This window comes from Perissodus microlepis, chromosome 11 (assembly GCF_051167445.1).
Source record: "Perissodus microlepis isolate ML-2025 ecotype Zambia chromosome 11, ASM5116744v1, whole genome shotgun sequence".
NCBI classification, from domain to species: Eukaryota; Metazoa; Chordata; class Actinopteri; order Cichliformes; family Cichlidae; genus Perissodus; species Perissodus microlepis.
Window position 1 is genome coordinate 37,440,400 of NC_140471.1, and position 26,102 is coordinate 37,466,501.

Consider the following 26,102-nt stretch of genomic DNA (forward strand, 5'->3'; position numbering starts at 1 on the left):
CACCAGAGAACATGAAAACATGGAAAACTTCTTTATTGACTTAAAAAACAAAAAGACAACATAATATTAAATCTTCTGAACGTTAATATTTACAGATTTTTTATGGACAGTAAACACATCAGTGTTTGCTTTCTTTTATTTTTAATAAAAGACGCGTTGCTTTTTCATTGGATAAGATCTTCTGACTGGTTAATATCAGTCTTCCGTTTCATTGGCTGCTTCTGTCTCAATGGGCGGGGCTTCATCCTCTGAGCTGGTCTGACGTGCTGCTGTCCGAAACAAATGCATCAAATCCCGAAACCTGCGGGACACCTGAAGACACGACACAAAGTTAATAAAGTGAGCAGCTGACAAACCGAGCAATCATGCTGGAAGAACACTGAACAGCCAATCACCTCGCTGGGAGTCTTGTTGCCGAGCAGGCTGGAAATGGCCTGAAATGTGTTCTGATTGGCTCCTTCTTGCTGACATGTCTTCAAGATGACCCGGTCTGCTTCTCTGAAAAATAAACAAACAGTCAGGCCTTCCATAGGTGCCTCCTAACTCCGTTTCCTAATCACCTTTCCTTCGTCGAGGTGAAAGAAAGTACCTTGTCCACAGGATCACTTTCTCCCCGCTCGCAGTCAGAGAAATGTTTTTGGCACAGACAGGGAGGTCAGGAGGAAGAGGAGCTAACCGAGGAGGAGTGCAGAAGGCTGCAGACGTGGAGGAAGCTGTAGTGGAGGGCGGAGCTACAGAGGAGGAAGTAGAGATCGTGGAGGTGCAGGTAGAGGTGATGGAGAGGGTCACAGGTAGCGGTTGCAGTGTCTCCTCTCTCCTGCTCCTCTTCGCTGCTGGGCTCTGTTCCTTTTTCCTCTCCTCCTCTTCTTCCTCGCCCTCCTCTTCCTCTTCCTCCTCTTTTGTATCAGCCAGTGGAAACGAGCCTTCCCATGATGCATCACACCGATCTGTCAACACAAACAATATAGTTATTTAAAGAAAACACACACCTGTCTGCTAAAGGACCAACAGAGGATCGTGTGACATACCTGGCAGGGGACTGTCGTCGCCCCCCTTCAGGTCCAGGTCTTTGTTAGCTGGTTCATCATGGGTAGCACTTATCTGAGAGTAGAGTGGGTCCAGACTCTTCATGGCCCTGGACACGCCCCCTGAGGTCTAGAGGAGAGATGAACAGGTAATTCAGGTGTAATTCTTTCTACGCGTTTCACCCCTGGTGAAACATACAGACATACCTTATTGCCATGGCAGCGGGTGCATCCTTTCCTCTTGTGTTTCTGGATCTTTGAATCACGACAAGGGCAGGCCCAGTCTTTATCGGACCAATCACAGCCCTGCAAAGAATAGTGTAAATCTGTCCAATCACAGGGTTGAAAACAGTAACAATGTAAATCTGACCAATCACAGAGCTGAAAACACAGCTGCTCATTGTGACAGGACGTCAGCAGAAATAAGCAAACAATCCTGGATCCCGACTTCCAAAAGATCTGCAGTCATAACGGATCCAGATTTCCAAAAAAACAGACGTGGAATCTGACTTTGGAACGCTGTGGATTGTGTTTTTCTACAAACGACCTGGAGTACAGCTCTCCCCTAAAAGATTGATAAAAAGGAGCAGAGACAGGAAATAATCTGACCCCCTTCAGACCTTGTAGTTTCTGTGAGAGTCCATCTTCCTTCTCTGACGGCGGTTTGTCATTGGTTGGATCTTATGTCCCTCCTCTTCCTCTTCTAGTTCTGGCAACGTCACCTCCTCAAACCCGCCACTGGCCCCGCCTCCTGAATTTTGGCTGACGCCCTCTCCACCTTCCAACCCGCCGCCTCCATCTTCTGGCCAATGGGTTTCTTCAAACTGTCCAGGATGTGCTGGAGGTGGGCGGAGCTCGTCAAAAAACACCCAGAATTCAGCTTGTAAATGGGTGTGGCCTTTGAGCAGCATAGACATCTGAGCTTTGAGCTGAAAACATGAAACAGCTGAGATTAGCACAGGTTAGTTCCACCTGTCTGGTTAATGTGGTTCAAAGACCTCGTACCTCGTGGACGCTGGTGGGACTGAGGTCCTGGCCTATCTGCAGAGCTTTGATGATCTTCTGGTAATGCGACGGATTGTCTCCAAAGCTGATCTCCAGCTGTCGAAGGAAACGGCGGCTGCGCTCAAACGCCTGCTGCTCGTCGAACTGCAGAAGCATGAAGAGTGAAAACACCGTTAAATTCTTGTGACCTGCGAATGGACGGAGGCATCACCATGACGTGAACTCGTTGTTACTGAGCTAAAAAGCTGCAGTGATACGGATACTTTCACGGAGCACATGAAATGAGGCACGGGGACGTTTGTTTATTCAAACTGCGCCGCTCGAGTTCTGCAGCACACCGCTGACATGCAGTTTTTTTACTTCCTGTTTAAGAATCCATAGTGCTTTGTTCTGATCCTGGAACGCCATCTGTAACTGCACAATCATGGCAGACTGAGTGCGTGCACTCATGCCCCAGCTCGCCCGAACAGATGGGCGCAGTCCAAACATGCTCGAGCATGGCGGCCTGTACAGAGGAAGCAGTTGCGTCAGCCTCTGGAGACATTCACTGTCCTGCTGGCAGCTACGGCAACTCTTAAGGTGGAATGCTTTGCTGTATGAGCTAAATCAATCAGCGCACCTTAAAAAAAGAAAACGATCGATGATTCTTGTCTAAGGAGCTTTGAAAGAAAAGCGTCTGGACTTCTTTAAGTTGCTTGAAGACATTTCATCCGAGAAGCTTCTTCAGTTCTAAGAGTTAAGCCCAGTGATCAATGATTCTCTAAAGAAAATCTGCCCTTTGTGAACATGGAGATAAAAGGAGTGTCATCCTTCAGCTGTTCTCTCCTCTCATTAGGAAACTCTTCAGCTTCCTAACAGGTTCTCACATGAGGAGCTCTGTGATTGGCTGAGGCTGACTTTAACTTTAGTCGGAGCTTTAGGGATTAGAGATTTGTAAAAACACATTTTGAATTCATCACTTGGAGCCTTTATGAGGAAACTTAATGAACATGTAGCTGATGCTGAAATGCAATTGTGTGGGTTGCCATGACAACACCAGAAGCCAGCACCTGAGATCGTTATATTGTTTTGCTTTATTCAGTATTCATGTTTGTGTACACTTACAGTGGAAAAGGATCATCTTTGAGTCCAGTGATACATTTTTTCTTACAAAAGAAAGTTTCTGTGAGCATGATTGTGGAGTAGTCACCTCCTCCGGAGTCACAGGAACAACAAGTTGTGAGCGGCAGAGACAAGACGGACTTTTAGGGCTCTTCAACTTTTCTACTGCTGGTTTACAAAGCGTACACGGTAAAATTATGCTTGTTAAATTGTTAAGCACTTGTGCACTTTGTTAAAAGACATAAGTGTCTGAAACGGATGTTGTATGTGCCAATGGTATTATTTTACTTGCTTCTAGTTTTCACGGTGCTCCATGATTGTGAGAGGAAATAAAAAAGGAATTGTGGACATCAGTACGCAGCGTGGATTTTTTTTTTTTTACCAGAGTTGATACAGAACACCTTGGGCTGTCATCAACAGGAAAACCAGCGAGTTTAACTCCAATGATAAAAACCACACGAGCTGCTCACCAGTCCACACAGCAGCGCCTGGTCAGGATGCAGGAAAGCGGCGAAGTCTTGGAGGAGGTCTGTCCGGTTTCCCAGGATGCAGCGCAGTTTCCTGAACAGCTGCATCACTTCCTGTCCATCTCCCACCTGCTCAAACTCACTCAGCAGAGACACAAACTCCTCCACCTGCTCAGGTACATCATGCAATGCCTCACGCACCTGTCGACACACAGGAGGAACATCATGAGCCCACATGTTCTAAGGAGAGATGGGGATTACTGTTGCCATAAAAACAAACAAAGTGAAGACCGGCCCCCTCGTACAGACTGTACGAACTTGAACGAGAGCCACGCCACGCCACACCTGTAAAATCAAATGTCACTTCTTTTTTTTTTTTACGCCATCCAAGCGATTAAAGGAAACACCAACTCCACCACCTATATTTTAGGTATCTTATTCCACAGTTTTTCTAATTTTTCTATGTAACTTTGCACTGTCCACTTTCTGCTGTAACAAATAAATTTCCTACGTGTGGGACTAATAAAGGTTATCTTATCTTACTTTTACTGCCCTCCAGTGTCCGTGTGGCGGCACTACAGATTCCACTTACCCATCAATCTTTCCCTCTCATTCACCCACAGACGTCGTGCTGCTGTGGTCACTCCTCCTAGCTCCTTCTAACACGCAGAACAACGAAAACTAGACACAAATCCCGGGAGACGCGATGCGGGAGTCATTAACGATGCTGTTGTTTATGATCCTCAGAGATTACAATGCTAACAATAATCCATGCAAACACGAACCAAAGAGCCCGAAGGGAAGACCGGACACGTTGCACCGTTTATGTGCCGAAGCAAAAGCAGCTGAACATCAATGATGTTCTCATCCAGGTGATGATTCACAGGTGAAACCACAAACATGACCATGAGCAGTGTGTGGTAAATTGACTGATTCCTATAGAGCGCTTTTCTACTCTCCCGGAGTACTCAAAGCGCTCTATACAACACATTCACCCAACAACACGCATTCTGATAGGCACTGACTCTAAACACTCCGATAGACGCATCGGAGAACATCAATATCTTGCACAAGGATATTTGGCATGCAGACTGGAGGAGCCAGCGATCCACCAACGTTCCAATCAGTAGTTGACCTGCTCTACCACCCACATGGTGGAGGGGTGGGTGGAGACCTATCAAGTGATCATTCACTAAAATCTGACCAATCCTGCTGGAGGAGCAGCCACGAACGTTTTCTCATTTATCACAAGAAACGCAGGAAACTGAAAGGAGGTTCGGAGGCGATGATGTCAGCGTCTGGAGAGACCACGTGTGCAAAGACGGGAGCTCAGCAAACAGCGGGACGATTTAACGTCCATTGCTCACCCTGCTGAGGTAACTCTGTGCGAACGCCATGTCTTTGCTCTCTCTGTGCGGGTCGTTGTCCAGGATGTTTTCGTCATACAGCAGCAGCAGTTTGGCGCCATCTTTGCTGTGGCGCTCCTGACGGCTCCTCCTGAGGCCACGATGAGGTTGGCTTCGGCCTGCAGAGATGACAGAAAATAAGAAACAGGAAGTATTCGGTCACAGATGGTGAGTGTTTTAAACGGTGTACAGACGCAGACCCACCTCGTCCTCGTCCGGGACATCGCCCCCCTACTCCTCCGGGCGTCCGCTCTCTGGACGGCGTCTCCTCGTCTAAACCCACTTTTTTGCTCCGCCCCTCCCCTGAGTCCTCTCCTTTTGGCCCCTCCTCCTCTTCCTCTTCCTCCTCCTGCGAGCCAGGAGAGGTGGGAGAGTGCTCCTCCTCTGAGTCGCCATCTGTACAGAGCCGCTGCTCCGCCGCAAGCCACGTCAGCTGCTTCATTGTCTCCTAAAGGTCAAATGTCAGAGGTTATCCAAACCCTCGGCACCTCATCAGCATAACTTTTCTTTTCAGCCGTGCTTTTAATATTTTTAAACAAATCCAAACGCCTCCTCGTGAAAACAGATTTCACTGCCGAGAGTTACCGATATCTAAATCAGTGAATACCAATCATTCACAAACGTCTCCCTGAAAACGTCTGTCCTTCAGTTTGTTTTGGTTTACTTTAAAAACCAAACTGATCTTCATTAACGTTCATGTTTCTTCTGACTGTGTCCTCTGGATTCAAACCCAGCTAAGGGTTTGGTGATGTTTTTCTCAGAAACACCGTTCTCAAACCCCCTGAGCATCATCCTACTCTTACTTAAACTTGATCATGCTGCTGTAACCAGTGATGGTTATAATGGCGTTACAAGTAACGGCGTTACTAACGGCGTTACTTTGTTCAGTAACGATTACTCTAACTAATTACTATTCCTATCGTTACAACGCCGTTACAGTTACTAACAAGAAAATGCAGTCCGTTACTATTTTTCAACAAACAGACGGTTGAAGCTGTGTTCAGCTTACCGCATCTTATATCAGTTGCACGGAAGTAGCTGTAAGTAATCTGGACGCTACAGCTTTAAGCAGCTGCGCGCTCCCGCGGACAGCAATCACTTTCTGCCCGACGATCACTTTCTGGCACAACACCTGGAGCTCAGGGGGCAAAACAATCGCATGAGTGCTGCTGTTTGACTGAAGAAGAATAAAGTAGTCGTGGTAAGACAATCACATGACCACTTAAAGACAAAGCAACAAGGTGACATATACCAGTTTATAAATTGTGTTGATAGGCCTCGTAAAACCAGAGTCATGATAAACAATATATACGCGGCGTTTTTTCCTCAATAGTTTCGTCACGTTTACAGTCTAAGGACAGCGCAGCGAGCACTCTCTGCTTATGAGCAAAAAACAAACAAACAAACAAAAAAAAGTTTTAGGAGTGACGGCGAGAGAGCGAGAGAGCAGAAAAAGAGAGAGCGAGTTTTGAGATGTGAGAGATTTGTGACGTTTAGCGTGTTTGGAGTGTGTAGTTAATGTGTTGTCTTGTGTAGTTAGTGTGTAGTGTTGTGGATAGTTTTGTGTTGTGTGTCAGAACAATGAGGCGACTGCTGTCTCCAGGTAGAAACAGGAGTGACACACCTGCTGCTGTCAGACCTGCAGGTATCAGGCTGTGATGTTCTCCTTTATAGTGGACAGAAATTATTGTTTTGGAGTGGCACAAATAATTTGTGTGGCATCTTATTGAAGAACAGCTGATTGTTCTGTAAATAGTTTGAAATGGTTATTTAAAAAATCAAGGTAAAAGGTAAATGGATGCAAATGACTTTGTTTGCAAAACTTGTGCATATGATTTTAAAATTGACAATTTATATTTGCATTTAAAGTTATGAAATATGATTCATTAAACATGTTTGTGGTTGTTACAGTGGAAATATCACTTTTTCTACTCTGATTTTATGTTTTTTGTCTGATTTTAGATCAGTTGTGTTAATACAGTATGTCAAAATGAAAACAACTGTAAATTCAGACACGTGAGGTTGTGCTGAAAAGGACGATACCAAACAAGGCAAAGTAAATAGTTTTTAAAGGTAAAATGTGGAGGTAAAATCAAAAGTAGTTAAAAATGGTCAATTATACCCTGGACGCCAGAGGGTTAAACGTTTTTTAAAGTAACGCAATAGTTACTTTTCAAGTAATTAATTACTTTTAGAATATTGTAACTCAGTTACTTTTTTGAAGAAGTAACTAGTAACTATAACGAATTACTTTTTCAAAGTAACTTGCCCAACACTGGCTGTAACACAAATGTCCATTTTAGGATCAATAAAGTCTCTGTCTATCATTTCAGCAGCTGTTTGTGCTGATGAGCTTCTACTAAAAGGAAAGACATTTAAAAAATGTTTTCTATTCAGCTTCAGTTTCTGCCTCAGACACAAGAACACGAGAAAATCTTTAGTCTTTGTTTCCTCAAACCTGAACTTTTCTCTCTGTGTCGGAGTAAAAATACATGATCAGAGGCAACTTCTGACCAATGAGGAGGCCGGCAATAAAACCCGTTTCACTTTTATTAAAACATCACCAAATCACAACAACAGTTGCCTCAAGGCGCTTTATATTGTAAGGTAGACCCTACAATAATACATACAGAGAAAACCCAACAATCATATGACCCCCTGTGAGCAAGCACTTTGGCGACAGTGGGAAGGAAAAACTCCCTTTTAACAGGAAGAAACCTCTCAGAACCAGGCTCAGGGAGGGGCGGCCATCTGCTGCGACCGGTTGGGGTGAGAGAAGGAAGACAGGATAAAGACATGCTGTGGAAGACCGACAGAGATTAATAACAAGTACGATTGTAGGGTCTACCTTACGATAATAAGCGCCTTAAGGTGACTGTTGCTGTGATTTAGCGTGAGTAGTGGTTTAATTACTGCCAACATGAAGGCCTGCGGTACGTAGCCATTAATGAGCATAAACAACACCACTAAATCGCAAAAGGTGGAAACTTTTAAGGTAGACTTTCTATCTACCTGTAACTCTGGAACCGACAGAACAGACTCCTCTGATGCTGATGACATCACTTCTTCCTCATCTTCATCCTGTGTGAGGTCATCAAAGTCCTCATCATCATCATCATCTCCATGCCGGTCCTGATCTTCGTCCTTATCCTTCTCTCCACTGTCGTCTCTCGCTCCACTCCTCTCCTCCCTCTGTCTCCCTTCCTCTTCCTCTCCACCCTGCTCATTCTCACCTGCTTCACCTCCTTCCCCCCCCTCTCCTCCCCGTCCCCACTGCTCCTGCTCCTGACCATTGTTTTCTCCTCCATTCAAACTGACACCAACAACAATTTCCTTTTCCTCCTGTTCCTGTCTCTGCTCCTCCCGCCTCTCCTCTTCTTCCACATCTCCTGTACATGACGTCAGGCTGAGTGTTGACACCAAGACCATGCTCTCCTCCTCTTCCTGCTTTATCTTTTCCTGCTTAGAAAAGACCTCTTCCTGCTGCCCACTGATTGGCCCGTGGATGTGATGCTCCAAAACATTTTGGGGGGAGGTGGGAGGAGCTGGGGGAGTCCACACCATCTGGAGGAGGAGGCAGCCCGGCTTCAGTGCGTTTGTAGTGTTAGGACTTGTGAGAGAGGGAATGGGCAGTAGAAGTGTCGAGGGGGTGGGGCTCTCCTGTGCAGACACGGTTTGTGGTGTATTTTGGCCAATAGGAAGGCAGGACTGCATCACCTTGGCACACACGGGGTGGGCGGGGCCTGGATGAGCAGCAGTCAGTGGGACCGCTCCACAGATGGAAGCTGGTGCCAATGGTAGGGCTCCTGACACAGCAGTGGGGGCAGAAAATAACGTGACACCTGAAACAGGTAAAAAGCGCATGTCCACCTGTTTCTCTCCGTGTGGCTCCACCGGCGGATCTTCCTGTGCTTTGGCGAGTGGCAGCAGAGATTCATTATGAGCCAGTGCGAAGACGCGCCTGTGGGGGCGGGGCCGGGGGCGGTACCTGTTGATATAATTGGGGTGGAGCCTGAGAGTGCAGCCTGGAGGAAGCCAGGAGGGGTAACGGGCATCTGAGCGGGTCTTCTGGATGCTTGGGCGACTGTTCTGCAGACGAGAATAATCGGATAACAATCTGTGCCTCAGATTATGATGTTTGAGCAATACTCGTATAGCAGCGCATGAAACTACACAAAGTTTCTTTTTGTTATAGTTCTGAGACACAAAATCTGAATCAACAGGTCACGCTTAAAGAAAAACTTTAGATTGGAATTGGCTAGCAGGTTCAAACTGGTCCTTTCAAAAACTAAACCGGCAACTTTTGCTCCCAGCAGATTTGTACCTGGGTCTGAATGGATGTAGACAGAGCCACACAATAAAGGGGAATTCTATTATATTCTATTATAGGTGTGGATCTGGATCACGATCGGGATTAGCTGTTCAAACCTTGAGCCAGTTTGGCATGTTTTCACCATCTCTGTCCACCGGGGGGCGCTGGTCCTCCTGCTGGACTCTGCTGCAGGCGAGTGGCAGCGGCGGGACGACGCCCTTCGTCACAAATGTCTGAAAACAACCACAAAGTTGGGCCCCGAGTCATTCATTTGAAATGTAACGTTCGCTAATGATGTCACACGGTGCATAATGAGGTCACTCTGATGTCACCTTGATGACATTGTCAGGTGCTCTTGGGCTGCTCATCTCTCTGACGTGCTTCCTGAAGTTCCATCGACTCTTACAGAGCAGGTATGAACTGATAAGCTCGTCGGACTGAAATGCTCCCTCGAAGTGTTTCAGGCCGAGAACGATGAGACTGCACAGAGGCATGATGGGAAATATGTTTTTACTGAGTTCAATGAAGAACAGAAGCCATAAATTTACACAAAGTGCATGTGAAAAAATAAAATGTAGGAAGTGTGTGTGTTTTACCAATCCTCTCCTGGCGTGTATAATGTTCTCAGGTTCCTGCTGTGGAGGGCGGGGTCTAGGCTACAGACAGGAAGTAGTTCTGGGTATAGGAACACGGGTCGTGTGGCGAACAGCCAGGCGGTGTCGGCAGGCAGCAGAGGGAAGGCAAGACCTAAACAGAACCAGAACAAGAATCTGAACCTGGATCTGTTTGGTGCATCAAACATGGCTGACAGGTAGCTTGCCCTTACTGTTGGTTGCAGGGGTCATCTGGGGGAGCCAGCGTCTGGAGGCTCGAGTGGGAGGAGCAGGTGGAGGCTCGTCCCTCTGCTCCACCTCGTGCAGGAGGTCCAGTGCACCCTGCAGGTTACATGCCCTGAAACAGCTGAAGGCGCAGCCTTGCTCCTGATGGCGGGCGAAGTGCTGCAGCTCCTCCTGATAGTGGAGGTGCTCATTAGTGCTGGTTCAGTTTCATCTTATTCACACAGCAACAAGTCGCCTCAAGGCGCTTTAAACTGTAAGGGCTGGGTTTAAAAAAATAATGAATTTCCTGATTCAAATCTATTTTAGTCTGAATAAAGCGATCTCGATTCTTTAAAATCCTGAATCGATTGTTAAATATAAATGTATTTTATCAGAAATTCCAGAATCAGCTCAAACAGGAGATGAGAGCAGAAACACAGAGCGTGGATCGTCCACAGACGCGCCGTTGGGGCTGAAACACACAGATTCTGCAGGTTTCGTCTCTCTGACCGAAACTGACTGAACCAGTAGCCAAAGAAGCTCAAACTACGCTTCACGTTTGAGAAACGTCGTCATGACTTCTCTCTGACTTTGGCTGTTTTACTCCCTGCACAGCTCTCTCTCCCTCAGTGCACTCAGAGACCAGTTTACCATCAAATCTCTGTTTTCTGCATTATTCTCTGCTTATCACGCTCTGCTGCTGTGCTCGGTGCTGTCGTCCTCTGACAGCAAAGCCTCATTTCTGCTGTTTAAACTGAAGACATTTAGACTTCAATGATTGCTCAGCTGTGTCTGTAATCAAACCTCTGTGACTCTGCTTCACTCCAGCAGCATCAGGTCATGTTCACATGTTGATTCATGGTTTTCTTCAGTTTTTGATCGACTGCAGAATATTTTTAAGGTTCTCTGCTATAAAAAGCCAGGACAGGAACACCTGCTTCAGACACAAAGACGTCTGCTGTGATGGTCACACCTCTGATGAAGTCTCACAGTGTCAGCTTTGTTTTATAGATACAAAATATGGATATGTGCTGATAAATGATCAGAGTTATAATATTTCAGACTGAGTCTGAATCGAATAGAAAATCAGTAGAAATCAGTAACGACACCCAGCCGCAACTGTAAGGTAGACCATACAATAGAGAAAAAAAACCAACATATGACCCCCATGAGCAAGAACTTTGGCGACAGTGGGAAGGAAAAACTCCCCTTTAACAGAAAGAAGCCTCCGGCAGAACCAGGCTCAGGGAGGGGCGGGACCATTTACTGTGACCGATTGGGGGTGAGAGAAGGAAGACAGGATAAAGACATGCCATGGAATAGAGACAGAGATTAATAACAAGTAATAAGTTCAAGAGCTGAGGAAACGCCCACCAGGTAAGTGCCCACTTGCCCTGTTCAGCTATTGGTATGTATAATTGAGAAGTGTTTACTGACCAGGTAGCGTTTGGTGATGGAGGCTTCATGATTCAGGGCAGCAATGTGGCGACTCAGCAGGTGAACCTGCGTCAGCAGTTGCACATGCTAGGAGAGAAAGGGTCACATGATATCAGGCAAACACACCTGGAGAATAAGTGGGTGAGACAGGTAACCTTCCATACCTGCTGCAGCTGCTGCTGTAGCTGCAGTTTCTGGGTGTGGTCCAGTTGGAGGGAGGGGCCAATGCGACGCGGCAGCACTAAGACAGAAGCAATGGTATTGTGAGGATGGATGGGCGTGTCCTTCAGAGTTGAGGAGAGGTGATTGGTCGTGTCCTGCAAGGCTCTCCGCTGCTGCTGAGCTTCGTACTGCTTTCTGACCGTCTGCCGCCGCTCTGTTAGCATGTTGGCTAACGGTGCCTCAAAGCTACGGGCAGCAAATAGAGACACTGTAAGCGAGCGTGTATCACATGTTCTGCAGTCTGATACTTGGCCACCGAGTATTTCACGTGTAAGTAGGTGGAGCATCATAGACAAATTGTTTCCTCTCAGCGTGACTCTTCTTCACAAGATCTGTGTGAAGAAGCAGCAGCAGAGGACACTTGTCTTCCTCCCGACCCAAACAGCCACAGCACTTCTCTGCTGTGCCGTCCCAACGGGAGGCAGCACCATGTGCCACTCCTGTGTGTGTGTGTGTGTGTGTGTGTGTGTGTGCACAGGTGTTCACCTCACGCCTTGAAGTCTCTTCATACATGTTCAGATCACAGCAACTATGATGAAACCACCTTTACATCATATAATCTGGACATCAATGATACAGAATCAGAATCAGATCAGAGTCAGAATCAGAAAAACTTTATTTATCCCCAAGGGGCAATTAACATACAACAGAGCAGCATGACTTTGAAGATAAGCACAGGGCATAAAGTCTGTGAAGGTTCTCAGTAATCCAGGTCATTGTAGTCTAAGAAGCTTGGAAAGAAAAGCGTCTGGACTTCTTTAAGTTGCTTGAAGACGTTTCACCTCTCATCCAACAAGCTTCTTCAGTTCTCAGGGTCAAATAGTGGGGAGTCCCAGATTTAAACCCAGTGGGAGTTTTCCCCCAAAGAGGGACAAAAGGACCCCCTGATGATCCTCTACCTACATTGGAGAGACCAAACAGCCACTTCACCAGCGCATGGCACAACATAGAAGAGCCACCTCCACTGGACAAGACTCAGCAGTTCATCTGCATCTAAAGGTCAAAGGTCACTCTTTTGAGGATGCCAACGTTCACATTTTGGACAGAGAGGACAGATGGTTTGAAAGAGGATTTGAAAGAAGCCATTTATGTCCACTGTGAGCGACCATCTTTGAACAGAGGCGGTGGTTTACGACACCAGCTGTCTGCCATCTATAATCCAGTTCTGAGATCCTTCCCAGACGCCTTAACGCCCACTCACATCCTGGGCCATCTGACCTCAGGAAATCACATGATAGGGTGGGGCCAGGTTTCACAATGAGCTCACCTGAAACCCTGGCTGATTGTGACCCACACCCGTTTTCACACCTTGGCTCGTGATTAGGCAAGGCAAGGGGTCGAAAGATAAGTACTTCAGTTTTGTTATTGTTCAGTTGAAGGAAATTATCAGACATCCAGTTGTTAATTTGCTCAATGCATTTAGTAAGAGTTTGGATAGGTTCAAAATCACCTGGTGACACTGAGATATAAAGTTGAGTATTATCTGCATAATCGTGGTAGTTAATATTATTGGTGGTTATAATCTGGCTTAATGGAAGCATGTAAATGCTAAATAAGAGGGGCCCTAGGATGGAGCCCTGGGGGACCCCGCATGTGATTTCTATATTTTGTGATGAAAATTGGCTAATTGACACATAGAAGTTCCTGTTCTTAAGGTAGGACTTGAACCAGTCGAGTGCTGTACCGGAGAGTCCGGCCCAGGTCTCTAGACGTTCCAGTAATATATCATGATCAATGGTGTCAAACGCCACACTAAGGTCCAATAGTACCAATACTGTGGATTTACCATGGTCAGTATTTATATGGATGTCGTTAAACACTTTGACGAGGGCTGTCTCAGTGCTGTGGTGCCTACGAAAACCAGACTGATAAATATCAAAGCGGTTGTTCATTGTGAGAAAGCTGTTTAACTGCTGGAAAACAGCTTTTTCAATAATTTTACCGATAAATGGAAGATTAGAGATTGGTCTGTAGTTTTGCATTAATGTGCTGTCTAGGTTCTTTTTCTTTAATATTGGTTTGATAACTGCTGTTTTTAAGGCTTTGGGAAAGACACCTGGTAGGAGGGATGCGTTAACTATTTGGATCAGATCCTCCCTGATGGCTGGGAGGACCTTTTTAAGAACACCTGTTGGTAATATATCCAAGCAGCAGGTGGCAGAGCTTAGTTTCTCAATAATTTTATCAAGGCTTGATTGATTTATTGTTTGAAAGTGAGTCATTTTCTCTGCATAGGTGTTAATTGGGCTTAACGTCAGTATTGGGTTTGAAACTAATGTACCGATTGACCTTCTGATTTTCAAGATCTTTTCAGTAAAGAAGCTGGGAAATTCATTGCAGGCCCTGATTGAGCTTAATTCAGGGGCTACTGCCACTGGAGGAGTAGTTAATCTCTCGACTGTAGCAAATAATGGCCTAGCATTATTGTTGTTTCTGTGAATAATCTCAGAGAAAAATGATTCCCTTGCATTCTTCAGCGCTAGTTGATACTTATTCAGCCTCTCTTTATATATCTCGCAATGAACCTGGAGTCGAGTTTTTTGCCATTTTCTCTTGGCGCACCAGCACTCTCTTTTTTCATTACATACCAGTGGATCACTTCTCCACGGAGACTTCTTTTTACTAGAGACAGTTTTAACCTTAAATGGTGCAATCTTATCCATCATGTCTGAGATTTTGGATAGAAAATCATCCGTCAGTTTGTTTACTGAATGTGTGTTGGTGGATGTTGGTGATTTAAATAAGGTGGAAGTGTACATTAATTCAATATTTTCAGCTGAGTTTTCTCCAAAGAAGCGTTTTTTAACAGTGATCTTACTCTGATTAGGTATTTTGGCTAAGATGGTGCTATCAAATGAAATGCAGAAATGATCAGATAATGCAATATCAGTTACGGCAATGTTAGAGATATTTAAATCTTTGCTATTAAGTAGGTCCAGAGTGTGTCATCGGTTATGCGTTGGCTCACTAACGTGCTGGATTAGATCAAAGTTATGGAGGACATCATTTAGTGCTTTTGTTCTGTTATCTTGAGGCTTGTCAGTATGAATGTTGAAATCTCCCACAATTGCTATCTGGTCATAGTCTAGACATATTGCAGAGCAAAGGTAATTGAAATCATTAAAAAGGTTTGTGCTAGATTTTGGTGGTCTATATGTTTAGAAATAAAACTTTGTTTGTTCATTTGTTTCAGTAGCTAAATATTCAAAGGTGCTGAACTCACCTAGCGATACCTTTTTGAAGTTTAGTCATTGGTGAAAGATTGCAGCAAGACCACCACCTCTTGTTTTTTCTGGTCTCACTAATGAAGTGATAATCAGTTGGGCAAGTCTCTATTAATACAGTTTGTTGTGAATTTCCATCTAGCCAAGTTTCTGAAAGAAAGAGAGCATGTATATCATTTGTAATTGATTAATAGAGACTTCCCTGATACACTGCAAATTCCTTGTAGCTTAACAAGATTTATTGTCTTAAATTTAGCCAGATTATCTTGTCCATCTTGTTTTGAACATTACAAGCTAGTTTCCAGTCTCATGTGTTAGATGATTAGACTTGTTTCAAGTATATATTACTGTTTTTCTTATTTAGTCTGTATATCTAAAAATGAACCATTTTACATTTATTTCAAGCAAAAATAGCTTTCAGATAGAGTGTAAAACAAAAAAATTATCTCAAAATAAGAAACATTCACCTTTTTCCTTGAAATAAGAAAGTCAATCATTGGAAGGTATATTTATTTCAGGTTTTTAAGTCCAAAGGGTTTAAACCATTTGCTGAAATGAGTATAAGAGACCTGTCACAGATGTATTTGTTACCATGTAAAATAAGCCACTTTACTCTAACGGCATGATGTATAGCATCTTCAATTCCCCCAAAATCTACAACCTTTGATTGCAAATGCTCCATATTAGCAACCTCTGATACAGGACCTAGTTCTTTCTCATTTACAGATATCGGATGCTCAGTTCCTGCTTCACTTTGACAACACTCCAGCAGCTGATTGTGGTTTACAAGAGACTTGCACACATTCTTAAAGTTTAATTTGGCTGACCATTGTTCTAAAAAAACTGTGTTTAGACGTATTACAGGTCCCAGGGCAATAATCTGAGAGGGAAGATGCAGCATGTAATGTTGTTTTGGGATTACATTGTTTTCTGGGAACAGTTGCCTGAATTGATTAAGATGATCTTCTATCATTTTTTTTAGTTTGGATACAGTTTGTAAAGACACAACTGGGGCAAAAAGTATTTTAACAATTTCAATTAAATCCAAAATAAACTGGATAAAGGGATTTTTCTCTACAACACTGTCCAATAAGAATGGCAAAATCTTGATCAATATAAGCATTTGTCCAGAGGATTGTTTGAGTCTGTTGTCACTTGAAGCTAAAGTAGCAGTAAATCTTTTTTTATGAATTATAGAACATTTTTTGAGACATTTTATATTCCAAAACGTCTTTTTCCCCAAAGTCTGTTTTTGTTTCATAATGGGGTTATTCATAATGGTGTATTTATTTCAGGTCATTTAACAACTGAATTTCTTAGTCAGGCAATCAGGGTCAGTGGGTGGGACCTGAACGGGTTCTTTTAGCTTTGACTTACTGTAGTAACATCAGTCGTGGTCAAATATTAAGTTTTACCGAGGCAGTATTATCAGTTGACTACCAATGGGTAGTTAGCCAAAACTGCCATCCAGCTGCTAGCTTAGTTCATACAGTTTGCTGAATTGTTAGCATGCAGTGAGAGTTTAAAGTTATTAATGGTGCTAGTTGGGTAAATTTAGTTTCGTGTTCAATATACTTAACATAGCTATACGACAAAAGAACTACAGTTGATATCCGCCTTTGCAAAAATCCGTTTTGGGTGTCCCACCCACGGAGAATAAAAAGCTGCAGTGTGTTTTTTTTCCTTCTTAAGCCGCGCGCTTTCTGTCTGCACTGTGCTTGGTGTGTTTGTGTGTGCAACTTCCTGAATGTTGGATAGGTAACAACATCCTGTAATATAACTATTTTCGTTTTCTTTTTTAGGATGAAACTAAAGAAAAGGCGTCTCATGGATATCTCACCATGTGACCAGGGAGAAGATTATGATGCAGATTCAAGTGGTGAATCAAACATGCTTTTGCCACCAAGGAGCAGTTCTGGTGACAACAGTTGTAAGTGAAAGATTACAATTATGGCAATAATATTGAATATTGAACTGAAAGTTGATTTAGTTCTTTCTTTCCTGTTCTGTTTAAACATAGCCCTGTTAAGCTTAGAAATCAAAACAGAATGTTGCAGCGTATCAAAAGCTTTTTTAAGTCAATAAATACCCCTATTGTATATTTGTTATTATCTATTGCACATGAAATGTCGTCAATAGTAGTCATCAATGCTAATGCCATTGATCCGTTTTTCTGAAATTCATATTGACTTCACTTAGTAATTGATGTTTTTAAATAAAGCTATCAAGTCTTTCCACAAAAAGTTTTTCAAGTATTTTAGAAAACTGTGACAGAAGTGACACTGGCCTATAGTTATTAAAACTGTTTATCTCCCTTTTTATAAAGAGGTATCACTTTTGCCACTTTCATTCTCTCAGGAAATACACCAGTACGGAATGAAAGATTGAAAATATAACAAAGAGTAATTATACAATCCAATGTCTTTTTAACTATAACCATATCTAAACCATCGCAATCAGTAGATGTCTTATTTTTAGTCTTTTTTAGAATTGCTGCAATTTCTTTTTCAGTGATATCAACTAAAAATATAGACTTAACCACTCTGCTTTAACCTTTCAGACTCGGTTAGGTGGAGTGGAGAGCCATATTGTTTATAATTAGTAGGTGGGTGTGGTCCCACTTTTGGTGTCAGACGAATCCCTCTGTTTATTTGGGTTTGAAGGGGTTCACTTGGAGTTGCTGAAACTCTGTGTTTCTTTCGAAAGTCGTCAGGCGCCGTTGTTTTTGGGTCGGCTGATATGTCTCTGGCGGGCTTATCACTGAAGGGTGCAAGTACGTCATAGTCTCTGTGTAATCCAGCTGGTTGGCATCCACTGTGTGTCTCAGCTGATACTGACGTCTTTATCTCAATTTGAGAACAGGGCGGTGAGTTCACATGAGACAACAAGTTCAGAAGATAAAGCCTCTGATCTTTGTTATTAATGTTACGTTCATTTCTTGTAAACAGGTGCTTCCTTCCACAAAAAATCTTTCAATTATTTAGATATCGAATTGACCTTTCAGCACAGAGAGTTTTAACAACCCTGCTGAACGATTTCATCCTGCTATATTCTTCATCTGAGGGCGCTGCTGGAATTAGTCCAGATACGTGGAGTTCTACCTTGTGGTTAAAGTTCTGAAGTAAATCCAAGAAGTCCGTCTTTAAAATTTCGGATTTTTTCAGAAAGATGTCAGCAGCTCCAGGATGAACAACAACTTTTTCTAGCTCTGGGTTATTCTCAATAATCGATGGAACCCTCTCAGAAATTTCTTTTACTGTCATTTGTGGAAAATTAAAGACACTGGTATTGATGCATAGCTGTTCAATGCCGTCATGAATAATAGCAAGTGCTCTCCCTCGCTTGCTGTTCTCTATTCTCTTTGCCCATTTCGTGCGGCTTGTTTTATCTTTATTTACGTTCCGGTGACCTCGCTCTGCAGCTGACAGGCTTTACAGGCTGGACGGTGACAAGCGGAGAGGCGCAAATCTATTTTTAAGGGAATAATCGGAGTTGTTTCTTGTTGGGGTTTCTTTCGACGTTCCTTTATCTTCTCGGGAGTCTCCTGTCTAAGCGGGGCCAGAGGTCTGATAAATGGGGAGTTCCTCCCAACAAACACCCTCCCGCTCAGAGGGGTCCCACTCTGTGTTGATGGCCGGCTCCGCGGCCGAAAGCGGAGACCGCAGGCAGCTGGACCGAACAGAACCTGGAACCGTCCCGCTCCCAACAGGCGAAAGGACGGAGGGTCCTGGCACTTGGAACCGGAGCACGAAGTGAGCTCAGAATCCGTAAACTGCGGCTAAACGACCGCGGTAAGATTGTTACCTCTTGGCCTCAGCTGATCTGGTAGGTGTGTGCTCAGCTGATCCCGCAGTAGGGCTGCCACAATTAGTCGACTAGTCACGGTTACGTCAACTATTAAAATCGTCAATGACTAATTTAATAGTCGACGCGTCGTTTGAAGCTTGGTAAGATCCCAGAAGACACAGGAATAAGCAGTAGGATTTAAGAGTGTAATAACGGACTGAAACAGAAGATGGCAGCACTGCATGTACAAGGATGCCAGCTGCCGTTAAACCTCGAAGAAGAAGAAGCTGTGTCCGGTATTGTAGCTGTGTCCAGATTCAGGACCCGCGCGGCCCTGCTCAATTTCCAACAATGGCGGCAGCTAGTTAGTTTTAATATTACTCTTATTATTCTTTCTGGGTCTCAAAATAAACGCTCAACTTATTTTCAGCTGAGAATGTAGCTGTGTAAACTTCAAATATCTGCTTAGTTTATCAAGACACCGCATATTTTCAAAAGCGCTCCAACGTTTTCCGAGATGTCTGTTACCCACCAGCTCGATAGCTAGCCGGGGTTCAAGGGTCACTAGAGCCGTGAGAACACCGGACTCCCGGCCCATCGTTTTCAAACCCACCGCCGTCTTTCGCTACTCAGGTTAAACATGATATATAAGTCACTTAGATAACTTAAAAATGTTATTGTTTGGCTTTTTTCAGTATTTTATTTGTTCCTGAGTAAATCGGTTTGGCTGAGATTAAAGTTATAGTTTTTTACACAGCTGAATAAACGTCAAGCAGACAGCTGATTATCAGAAGTGTGAGATGCTCGAGAATTTACTCCGGTGTCCTGTTATATTTTAGATAGCAAGGAGCAGATGGCTGAGTTTATTAAACTCCACTGAAATAATCTGCAAATTTCATTAAAATGTAATAAACTATCATCTTGTCTTTATTTTACCACATACCTTAAACACTTAAAGCTGTAAGCTAATGATAGCTATATAAGAGCAGATGCATGCTTGTGCAATAAGCTGTACGTTTTACGTCCAATGGATGCATAATTTGATTAGTTGACTAATCGCAAAAATAATCGGTGACTAGTCGACTATCAAAATAATCGTTTGTGGCAGCCCTATCCGGTAGGTGTGTGCTCAGCTGCTCCAAGATTAGGTAGAAAACCTGTGCCAGAGTTCTGACAGGCCAATGGTTTTAGAGCACACTGATGCAGTGTGCTGCAGTCTGTTCCTGTCCTGAAGGCTGAGGGAGTGGAACCAGCAGGTGATGGAGAAGGTCATGGTGCTTTCCAGGAAAAAGCATTACATTGAAACCAAGCACACCATTGCTTTTCTTGTGACATTACCAATAAGTTTGATGTGTCACATGGCCCTCTACCTATTGAAAAAACAAAAGTTGTATCCAAGATGGCCGACTTCTAAATGGCCACCATGGTCACCACCCATCTTGAGGAGTTTGCCCCCTCACATATACTAATGTGCCACAAACAGGACTTTAATATCACCAACCATTCCCATGTTATTACCGTGTATCCATATAAATGGCCCACCCTGTACTATTGCACCGTGAGCCTAAACCTGCTAGTAACTTGTTTCAGTAGACTTCTTGATGCATTCTCAATCATCCAGGAAAGTAAATCTCCAAAAAGTTGATTCTGTTCATCTGGATGTAGCGTTTTCTTGGAGAAACGTTTCGTCACTCATCCAAGTGACTTCTTCAGTTTCAGCTGACTGCAGGTTTCCCCAATCTTATAAACAGTACATTTGCAAAATGACTGAAACCAGCCCACTGAGGGAACAATGGTCTGGGAGGTCAGTTCCTTAATATTAATTATGCAAATTCTCATGACCATTGATCAACAACCACTGACCAAAACCCACTGATCAAAGACCTCTGATCAATGGCCATGAGTACCATTCACAGATAGTTGGGGAATGGCTGCAATCACAGCATTGTAAGACGGTGACAGATGTAACCTTAGGCCCCTTCCTTGATTCAGAGATGGTCTTTCCCTTTTCATGTAAATGGCCTCCTTGACTCCACGCTCAAACCAGCGTTCCTCCCTGTCCAGGATGTGTACATCATCATTGAAAGAGTGTCAACTGGCCTGTAGGTGTAAATAGACTGCAGAGTCCTGGCCTGATGAGGTAGCTCTTCTGTGTTGTGCCATCCTCTTAGCCAGAGGTTGTTTGGTTTCCCCAATGTATAAATCCTGTCAATCCTCCTGGCACTTAACAGCGTACACTATGTTACTGTTTGTGTCGGGGGACCCGATCCTTGGGGTGGACCAATTTTTGGCGCAGCGTGTTTTGGGGTTTAAAAGCCACAGAGACCCGGTGTTTAGAAAAAAATGCAACTCAACTGCTCCGATACTCCTGGATATGGGACGGTCTAGCCTTCAGATTAGCGTCACCGCTGTCTCGGTGGAGTTTAATAAACTCAACCGCCTGCTCCTTGCTATCTAAAATATAACAGGACACTGGTGTAAACTCTCGACCATCTCACACTTCTGTTTAATTTTTCCTGTTTTCTGTCTGACGTTTATTCAGCTGTGTGAAAAAACCCGGGGGATTAATAAAGTTTTATTTTATCTAATCTAATCTAATAACTTTAATCTCAGCCAAACCGATTTACTCACGAACAAATAAATGGTAAATGGCCTGTATTTGTATAGCGCTTTACTAGTCCCTAAGGACCCCAAAGCGCTTTACACATTCAGCCATCCACCCATTCACACACACATTCACACACTGGTAAGCTACATTGTAGCCACAGCCACCCTGGGGCGCACTGACAGAGGCGAGGCTGCCGGACACTGGCGCCACCAGACCATCTGACCACCACCAGCAGGCAACGGGTGAAGTGTCTTGCCCAAGGACACAACGACTGAGACTGTCCAAGCCGGGGCTCGAACCGGCAACCTTCCAATTACAAGGCGAACTCCCAACTCTTGAGCCACGATCGCCCCGGAGAGAGCAGCTGCTGCCAGATGTTCTAAACATCAGACTCCAGCTGCTTCTCTCTGTGGTTTCATGAAGCTCCAGATGTTTCCATGGGTAATGCGATTGTGGTGATATTTTAAAAAAAAATTTAAAAACTGTGTTTTTTAACATGTGTTTGTATGTTTCTAAGCTGAGCATCATGCACTGGGATGCAACTATCAGTACCGTAAAGCCTGTGGCACGTTGAACTTAGGGCCGGTCTGTGACGGGGGCTCCTCTTCCTCATGCTCCTCCTCCTCAGCCACCACCTCTTCTTCTTCCTGGAGCTGCAGAGGAGAGGAAAACAAGAAAAAGTTTGAAGCTTCGCCCACATACTGACGTTAAAGACTAATCCTGTGAGTGTAAAGCGGCATCGAGTCAAATTTGCGGAAACAAAATAAGAACTCACAGTTTCAAAGAGTTCTTCTAGCAGCTCATTTACTTCCTTCTCTGAAAAACAGGACGCAGAATTCACAGTGAGGATTCTGACACTCTCAAAGCTCCGCCTCCTCCTAACTGCACATCACTTACTGGTGATCTGCACAGCCCGGTCCGTCCTGTAGTCCTCCAGGTCGGGTTCATCCAGGTCCTCTGGGAAGTTGTACTCGGGGTCGTCGTCATCTTCGGCCTCTTCTGAAAACAAACATCAGCTGTTTGCCGTTAGACAAAACCATAACCTTCCTTTTTAACTCAAAAACATTTTTCTGAGCTTGTTTTCCGTTTACGACATATCAATAAAGTTTGTCCAATCCTGGATGTTCACCATCAGCATGCTTCAGCAGCTTGATTTTTTATTGGTTTAAAAAAAAAAAAAAACAGGTTCACAATTGGTAAATGGACTGATTCTTATATAGTGCTTTTCTACTCTCCCAGAGTACTCGAAGCTCTTTATGCAACATGCCACATTCACCCAATCACACCCATTCTCGCAAGGACTTTGTCTAAACTCAGTGCTTTCTAACGACATTCACACACTACAATGGATGCATCGCAGAGCAACTTGGGGTTAGGATACTTGACATGCAGACTGGAGGAGGCAAGGATCAAACCACCAACCAATCAGTAGGTGACCTGTTCTAGCTCCTGAGCTACAGCCACCCCACCACATTTAAAATTTGAAGCCTCGAGCAGCCAGCGCCATCATGACCTCTAACCTTCAAAGTCGGGGGCCATTAGGCCCTGCAGCCACTTTGCCCAATGGCGGTCCTCCTCCCGCTGGGCAGTGCTTTCATCGTACATGTCGGCCGTTATGTCAGGAGGCAGAAGCTCCGCCTCCAGCTGACCCAGAGGTACGTCTACCAGAGGATGCTTGGAGCGTGTGCGGTACGCCAAACTGCTGGAGCCATTATCAACGCCACCATCAACATCAGATTTCCTGTCCAGAGACTGAAACACACACACAGGTGCAAGATCAAACCAGACGGGACACATCACAGGTATTTACCCCCCATCCTTTTAATAAGGTGAGAACACAAAGTCTGATATCACACAGGTCCTTCAGTAACAGGAAGTGTTTAAAAACAGTTTGATATGCTGTTCCCTGGTGTTGCCTGGTTAGATATGTTACCTGACTGTAGGTGTAGGAGGGGCTGCAGTCCAACTCCTCATCAACAGCCTTGAGTCTCTCCAGGAAGGACGATTCAGGAGGAGGGAGGAGCTGAGGCGCGCAGGTGGAACTCATCTGGTCGTGCGGGTTTCCTTCATATCTCTAAGCAATAAGCCAGAGGTCAGAGCAGCTTGCAGGGTCAGAGGTCACTGTACCACTTTGTGGTGGTCAGACATCAGCAAACCTGCAGGGAGCTGTCCATCCTCAGGTGTGTTGGAGACTTGTTCTGGGAGCCCAGGTGCATTCTGGGAGGTGAAGCCAAGCTGTCAGCATCACTGAGGAATGTCTGTCAAGATGAAAAGGTTTGTACAGACGGAAGTCCTGAAATCTTCATTTACGCAAGTTCTGACACTCCGAGTGAGTGTGTGTGTGTTTGTATGTGGCATCATGTTTGAGCGAGAAATGAGGCCTCACAGAGTGTCAGAGTCACCTGCTGCAGGTGAGACTGCACAGGTGCTCTTCATCCTGTTTCTGGTTCTCAGAGTTTGGATTAGTGTCTCTTACTGATAACCTGGATCTCACATGTGTGACATCATGACTGCACAGTGAGGTCAGTTTCCTGAGGACAGCAGCAAGGTGAAAGGTTAAAGACTCACCTCCTCAGTTGTATCTTCCTCCTCTTCTTCATCAGGACAATACTCTTCATCAGATGAGTCTTCATTATCCTCAAGTTCAATGTCAATAAACTGAGGGGCCTGCGGGACAGACAGGTACGAGGGTAAAGCATCACTGAAACTAACAACATTTCAAATCCAACTTAAAACATTTCAACACAGGCTGATGAGTTTACCTTGTTCACTGCAGACAGACCCCGGTTCACAGGCTGAAAGCAGACACAGAGGTCAGGCTCACAGGTAAACTGTCAGAGAAGATTGTGGGATGCTGAACTCACCTGAAGGCTCTGTTTGAGTCTGGACCGAGTCCAGATCTTTGGCTCCTGATGAGAGACAGGCAGAAAGATATGTATTTTACATACATACAGAAAAAAGCAACAAATGCCTGACAGATACAGGTAGACACCAACAGGTGAACAAACTCACAAACATGGGGAGGTCCTGAGTGTCTCTGATTGCCGCTTTCATCATGGCAACCACACGCTCATCAGTGATCACCTCCTGAAACACACACATGTCTGAGTGTATGTGTTAGTGTGCGTTAAAGTGTGTGTGTGTGTGGTGGCGTGCTGCTCACGTGCAGGATGGCGCGCACGTTGCTGGATGTCAGGTTCAGCTGTTTGGACTTCCTGTCCAGGTCAATATCCAGTCGTCCCAGTTCATCATCGCTAGTCTCGACGGTGACCGCTCTCTCTCCCATCATCCGCCCACCTGAACAGGAAAGTCCGGGTATGAACAAACGCTAGCTCTGCCTCCTTTAGCTGATGTTTACACAGCACGGAGGGAGGGTAACTCCCTGTAACCCTCCCCTGTGCAGATCAAATGCGGCCTGCACACAGACTGAACCAGCCAATCAGATCAACCCTGGTGAATTTATCCTTCCTTTTAAACACCATTAGATATAATGACATCACCTGAGACAGGTGTGGCATCCTCTTCTTGTGTGTCAGTGGGATGTCCTGTCTGCGGCTGCCTGTCCGTCCCTCTGCTTGTCCTCAAACATTTGACCTCCAGAAGACAGACATCTTCCTCAGCGAGACGCCGCATCGCCGTCGTCTGAAACACACAGAGAGCAATGAGACCCTTACTGATTGAGATCAATAAAATGATCAACACGGTAACTCCACCTTCAGCTGCTGATACATTCTTTAATCTGAATGAAGGTTTAAACTCTGATGTTCTTCACACCCAGCTTATGTCCTATTGATCAATCAGAGATGTTTATCATCTCATAAAATCTGAGAATAAAGGCTTAAACTTGACAGCCAGCTTATGATGAAACAGGTGATCACTGAACAGCTGGAGTCACAGCTGGCAGACGAATAGTTGCTGATAAACAGAGGGTTAGGTTAGGGTCCCTCTAGCATGATTTACCTAATAAAGTATCCAAACTAAACCATTTACAGCTAGATGTGAAAATAAAACAGTGTGTTAAAGTAAGTAAGTGAAAAGGCTAAATAACCAAGCTCAAGCTCAGCATTCAGGTTACAGTTCGGTGCTTCTCCGGGAACGGTGTGACCACTGTGACCGATGAGGTCGTCGACGTTACGGCGAGCCGGGGCTCCAGCGCTGTGCTAACTCAGGGACCGCAGAGTTCCAGCATCAGCACGGGACCTACCGGGAGCTTCACGGTGTTATGGTGGATCCACACAGAGCCGATTAAAGCTCAAGCTCAAACTGCTCAGCAAACATAAACATGTTGGTGTTTGTGTGTGTGTGAGAGAAAGCTAATGTTAGCTTACCTCACACACTGAGCAGGCGCAGTGTGGTTTGTTTAGCGCGTATTGCTCCAAGATCAATAAATAAAACGGGACCCATTACCCAGGAGACAGAACCGATCACACGGACGGAAGAAAAGGACTCACCGTCAGGCTGAAACCGACAGCCATCTTTTACGCTCTCATCTTCCGATGTTTGCTCCGTTAGCCTGTTAGCTTAGCTTCTGTTCCGCCAACATCAATACCACTTCCGGGGCGAGACCTTGACCGGTGCTTTGGAGTACGGTGGCCCCTAGAGACTAAGCACGTACAAACTCCAAAACACTTGCAAACTCCAAAACACTTGCAAACTCCAAAACACATGCAAACCCCAAAACACATGCAAAT

General features: G+C 44.6%; 1 protein-coding gene across 3 annotated transcripts; it reads right to left on the reverse strand.

The window, feature by feature from the left end:
* Positions 1–16: 16 nt before the first annotated feature.
* Positions 17–26,102, reverse strand: gon4lb (gon-4 like b). Of its 3 annotated transcripts, none has more exons than XM_084944709.1 (30): positions 25,863–26,102; positions 24,912–25,053; positions 24,575–24,708; positions 24,424–24,498; positions 24,276–24,320; positions 24,174–24,206; positions 23,980–24,078; positions 23,568–23,669; positions 23,345–23,485; positions 22,932–23,163; positions 22,309–22,407; positions 22,187–22,227; positions 21,964–22,064; positions 11,736–11,979; positions 11,572–11,658; positions 10,143–10,326; positions 9,913–10,063; positions 9,649–9,796; positions 9,433–9,549; positions 8,017–9,093; positions 5,209–5,452; positions 4,966–5,123; positions 3,602–3,799; positions 2,031–2,174; positions 1,646–1,954; positions 1,233–1,331; positions 1,029–1,155; positions 590–947; positions 396–498; positions 17–312 (listed from the first exon to the last, which is right to left on the reverse strand). In XM_084944709.1, the coding sequence occupies exons 1-30, from the start codon at positions 25,884–25,886 to the stop codon at positions 196–198; spliced, it is 5,133 nt and encodes a 1,710-aa protein (XP_084800835.1). In that variant the 5' UTR covers positions 25,887–26,102; the 3' UTR covers positions 17–195. The 3 variants fall into 3 exon arrangements, with proteins under 3 accessions (XP_084800835.1, XP_084800834.1, XP_084800836.1); XM_084944708.1 differs by having other exon boundaries at positions 22,309–22,410; XM_084944710.1 differs by lacking the exon at positions 25,863–26,102 and adding an exon at positions 25,460–25,582 and having other exon boundaries at positions 22,309–22,410.